The sequence below is a fragment of the Protomyctophum parallelum genome (assembly GCF_964188405.1).
Source record: "Protomyctophum parallelum genome assembly, chromosome: 6".
NCBI classification, from domain to species: domain Eukaryota; kingdom Metazoa; phylum Chordata; class Actinopteri; order Myctophiformes; family Myctophidae; genus Protomyctophum; species Protomyctophum parallelum.
In genome coordinates, this window is record NC_139701.1 from 42309202 (window position 1) to 42314685 (window position 5484).

Below are 5484 nucleotides of genomic sequence, written 5' to 3' on the forward strand. Positions count from 1 at the left end.
GTGTCTGACATTGCGCAGCAGTGCACACACCTATGGCACACACACGATAGAGAGAGAGAGAGAGCGAGGTGCTGCGTGTTAAAAAATAAATAGGCGACTACTCATCTTTGTGTTCCGTTTCACCTTATTGCTGAGTGATCGCACACAGGGAAAAGCAACAAGAATGGGTTTAGAATCGAAACAGTCCGTTGTGGAGAAAAGGAAGTCCACACATATGCACTCCTAAGTCCTCACAGAGTGAATAGCCTACTAATGAGTGACAGGTGCTGCCACTTTTGTAGCCCTGGACCGCTTACATCGAGTCTCTCTCTCTGACGCCCTGTGGAAGTCCCTTCTGCAGCCCTCTGGTGATATTCTCACTCCTGTGCGCGGGTTTTCAAATCCCAGCAAATAAACAAAACTACGTAACTACTCACCGAAACAAAGCCTGCTAGACCTTGGTAAAAGTCTATTCTCGTAGCTGGGAAGCGTCTCAGGTCCCCAGTTTGTCTACAAAATGCACTATTTTAATCATTGAATAAAATGAATCCAACCAGATCGGCGCAGGCAAAACCCGAAAATGCCATAGTAGAAGAAATGACTGCCCGGTAAATTCAGGGTACATTGCATTATTAAAATGGCACAAAGTGCATTTTAGAGAGAAACTGGGGACCTGAGATACTTCCCAGCTCCGAGAATAGACTTTTACCAAGGTCTAGCAGGCTTTTTTTGTTGAGTAGTTACGTCGTTTTGTTTATTTGCTGGGATTTGAAAACCCGCGCACGGGAGTGAAAATATCACCAGAGGGCTGCGGAAGGGACTTCCACAGGGCGTCAGAGAGAGACTCTGTAAGCCCTGGACCAGGGCTACCACTTTTGGAGCGTGGCTGAGGATGTCTGTTGGAGAGAGTGTGAGACAGACTCCACGGTGCTTGTACAGTCCAGCGCAGTACATTCTCATCAGACATGATATTTTGCTAAAGTGTAGGCTATTATAGGCTATATAAGCTCTGTATCTGGTTAATTGCGGGATTCGCGGGGGCCCGCTGGTTTTATCAGTCGTGAGTGACTGTGTAAAAAATCGTCCATCGATCATCTGACAGCCCGGGCCCCCAGGAGGTCCCGGGCCGGTGTGTGACCACCCCCCCCATCCCCCCGGTAGCTCCGCCCCTGCCCACGGGGAATCACGGGTATCCGACCCGTTGCAGGACTCTGGTCAGGGGACATGCAGGGTGTCACAGCTTGTTTCTAAATAATTATAAATTAATGAAATTCTTATTGAATATTTGTTTATTCTAACCGTGTAGTGTATTCTATGAAACGTGTATCATAAAGCATCATTATAATTTATTAACATTTTTTCTTTTTTGAATTGTCATCCCTGAATTGTCAAACGGGAGTGTACCCATGGACTTCACGTTTGACGTTTTTCCAGCCATGACTCGTGGAAAAGGTTTGGAAAGTAAATTATGTAACATAAGAAAGTAACAGACCTAAACGTTCACAACGTGCTACTTTGAACGCTTCCCCAGCACCCGGCCCTGGCCATTCTGCCAGCTGCTGCCCCCCCCCCCCCCCCCCCAGGTCCTGGCCCCAGGTCCTGGCCCCCTGGCCCCAGCCCCTGCAGGTCCTGGCCCCCTGGGCGGTTGGCCGACTGCCCCACTGGCGATTTTATTAACTGGGTAAGTGATTTTCTGGTGTTCTCAGATTGCCCTGGCCTAAATTCAACCTAACCTATGAGAGCCAATGCGAACGGAAAAACCCTGGGTACCGAGGCGTGAATACAGTCCTAAATTGATTGGATATCTTAGAAGTAGAAGATCCTTGAAATATATCACTGTGTACTGGTTGTATAGTCCACGGTAAGCAGTGTTTAATACAGCTCTATTTATTTTTTGCCGAACTGCCCCATTGAGTTTTGAGTTTTGAGACCTTGTCAGGTCATATATCATGTTAGGAAATTGTGGTTTCCATCGTGTTTTTTGCCGATTCTGAACAGTCTTTTTCCTAATAAAGAAACTTTAATCATCAACCAACGTCTCTGCCCAGAGAATCCAAGATGGCAACTTCAACCAGCAGTCTCAACACCCTTGGCCGCGGGTAAGTTTATTTTTGTGTCTTTTATCTGTAAAAACAAAACAAAAAAAGCTATACCAACATCGTTCACTTAATCTCTTGGCCTGAGAGGCAATTGTAACCAAGTGGAGTCGCTAAGTACTCCTAATGTCACAGTATTACTACGCCACTCCCAATTACAGGGTGGGAGACCCGGAATACATACGGAATACATATGGGGACTCCGAACAGGTCTGCTCGCAAAGGCTATCGGCTGGCGCTTCCCATCATGGTCTTGTGAGAGTACTGCGCCCAATCCACCATGGCTGGCGTCGGTCTCAAGAATGAAAGGCTTTTGGAAGTCTGCATAAGCCAGGACTGGGGCTGTAGTCAGGCCTTCCCTCAGCGCAAGGAATGCATGCTCGCAGCGCTCATCCCAGAAGTCCAATAGGGGGGTTTTAGGGGTCTTACCCTTCTTGATGGGCCCACTCAACCGTGCCACCAGGTGATGGAGGGGAGCTGCTAGCTTGGCAAACCCCTCCACAAACCTTCTATAATAAGAGGCGAAACCAAGGAAAGAGCGTAACTCGGCTTTGACTTGAATGTCACACACACTAGGCAAACAATTAGGTCTCTCACATGGCAACCCCGCTATATCAACACAGGTGCTGAGTCATCCACAGAGCGATGTTCATGAAGCCATCTGACTCGGCATCCACCTTGGACAGGGAGTGGTTGTTCCCTGGGTACCACAGCAGCCGCACGGGCACCTGCAGTGCTTTCAGAGCTCTGTAGTACTCCATGCCCTGCTTGTTGGGCACACGCTTGTCATCTTCCCCCAACATGAGCAGCACTGGAGTCTTCACCTGCGCAATGTGTCTAATGGGAGATTTGTGCAGCATCTGTTCCCAAACGGCAGGCGTCGGAAGGCAGCCGGTGGTGTATTCATACCCAGCTTCCACCATACACCAGTCTGGGATGTCTGTGCTGCCGATCATGGAGGCCAGGTTGGTGACAGGGTTGCGCGACACACACGCCTTATAGAAGCCTGGGTACTGGCCAATCAGATGACAGGCCAGGAAACCACCGTGGGAACCCCCAGACACTGCAACCTTCTGCTCGTCAAATCCCCCACCTCTCAGAACACTCTCTACGGCAAACTGAACATCCTGGACATCCTGTGTGCCCACGTTGCCAGGCAGGGAGAGGATGCTGTCCTGACCATAACCGATGGAGCCCCGATAGTTCACCATTAATATAGCGAAGCCCATCCTACACAGCACAGAGGAGGACAGGATCCAGTCTGCTACGATCACAGAATGGGGACCACCATGAGGGGTGACTATGAGAGGCAGCTTCACTCCATCCTTCACCTCGGTCGGTTTGACCAGCAAGGCTTCAAAACCCAGACCAGGGTATTGGCTGTTGTCTTGGTCTGGGGGAGGGTCAAAGGTCAGGATCTGCCAGCTGATATCTGAGTGGCTCTGAGACTCCTCCAGCGTGACCCAGTCCACTTCCTCTGGGGAACCCCTCTGTGGCAGGAAGCCCACCCTCAGGCTGGGTGGGCAGTTTGGAGAAGAGCAGCTGATCACCATCAAGTCTCTCTGGATGTTCAGCAGGCACCGGTTTCCAATGTCAGACTTGGAAGTGAGAGAGGCGACGGTCCCTGTGGTCGTATCTATCAGCAGCAGGTCCTTGCGGCCGCGCTGGGGACAGGCGATGAGGACACGTTGGCTGTCTGCAGACCAGCACTGAGGGGACAACTGAGAGCTGTAGATACCAGCGAAACCATCTGGCCCAGGTCTTGCCACCACATCTACAACCACTGAGGTCTTCTTAGTGTACCAGTCATACATACAAAGCTTGCTGCACTGCATGTGTGGACCGTAGACGCCACACTCCAGGTAGACGATTCTACACTGGTTTGGACTGAGCCTCGGGGAGCACACCGCACTGGTGCCTGACGACAGCGGTTCACATTTCCCTCCTGTAACATCCACATAGAACAGAGATGACCTCCTGTTGGGGCAGTACTTGAGGCCCAGTCTGAACGGCTCGTGCCACCAGCCCACAAAAACAACGCCTGTGTCACCAGGAGCCCAAAACGCCTGTCCAGGGGAAATGTCCTCAGGTATTCCCTCCAGCACGGAGACATTGCTGCCCTCAATGTCCAGCACGCAGAGCACCGGGCAGCTCTTACTGACCAGAGCCTCTCCCCAGTCCTCGTGGAAGACAAACTGCTCCCCCTTTGTGGCTTCTTCTTTCTTCCCCATTTTCAGAGTGTCCTCCTCATCTCCAGTAGAGGCCGACTCTGGTGATTCTGTCTGGAAGAAAGACTCAGCCTTTGGTCTTTTCCGTTCTGCCACGTACAGGAGATGTGTCTCAGAGTGGGACCACACCAGACAGCCAAACTGGTCATCATCATAGACCTTGCCGTGCTTCTTCAAGGCAGACAGGTTTATGCTCTTCTCCTTTAGGTTCTTACTCCAGATCTCCAGAAACTGCTTGTCTTCCCCTTTGACAGAGACTTCTCTGACGACAGCCTTCATGTCTCCGGAAGGGGAATCTCTACTCAGCAACTCTCCCTTGATCTCAGTGCAGTTTCCTGACGGTCCAGAGTAGACCACCGACTTGTCGTTGTGGAACACGATGTACTGCCGGCAGAATTTGACATTTGCATTCCTCTCCAGGTCACGCTGGCTCCATTCTGTGTAGACATTGCTGTATTTGCCCCCATACTGAGAGGTGATGACAGGCCCCACGTCGGCCCTGCTCAGAGAGGGGTAGAGGCCGAGCTCCCTGTACAGCTTGGAGATGTCATCTGGCCTGGTGGTCATGACATGTGAGTCCATGGTCGTGGTCAGACGTTTGCCATTTGTGTTTGCTCGTTCAGAACGCCATCTGTGTAATACAAATGCACCATGAGAACTCACATTTTATACACAAAAAGACGTAATGCTGTCGCAATACAGACGTTAAGCCTACCTCTAGACTCATGTCACACACACTAGCAGCCTCTCGTTCCAGCTCGTGTGTGTACCACGCACACACACACACAATATCAGGTCTCTCGTTCACAGCATCTACCAAGAGATAAGCATTGACATAAATAACTGGAACACCATTTCTTAGATTCAACGGATTGTTTGTGCTTTCGCCGTACGAGGCAAGCCTACCTTTGTTTCTAGCAGCCTGTATACCAACATGCATACAATGACAGGGCTGTCCGCTCTAAGTCAGAGCTCGACCAACGTCTAACAAGAGAAGATATAAACGTAAGTACTTGGGAGGTTGTCTACATAAGTCAATCTTTCTTGATTGGAAGTAAGACATTTTCATTTTCGAGACTTCACCCTCCCTTCGACGGTTGAACATGAGCACACTTGTCAGTGTAACCTCAGCGAGCTCTCTCCAGTTACTGGGTGAAGCCTTGGCTTTCAAGTTAATGATG

General features: G+C 50.3%; 1 protein-coding gene across 1 annotated transcript; it reads right to left on the reverse strand.

Annotated features, from left to right (window-relative positions):
* Positions 1 to 2689: 2689 nt before the first annotated feature.
* LOC310860493 (acylamino-acid-releasing enzyme-like) lies at positions 2690 to 4911 on the reverse strand (the record flags this gene model as incomplete). The annotated part of the gene is made up of 1 exon (XM_083767440.1): positions 2690 to 4911. The coding sequence occupies exon 1, from the start codon at positions 4883 to 4885 to the stop codon at positions 2690 to 2692; it is 2196 nt and encodes a 731-aa protein (XP_083623566.1). The 5' UTR covers positions 4886 to 4911.
* Between the last annotated feature and the right edge of the window lie 573 nt (positions 4912 to 5484).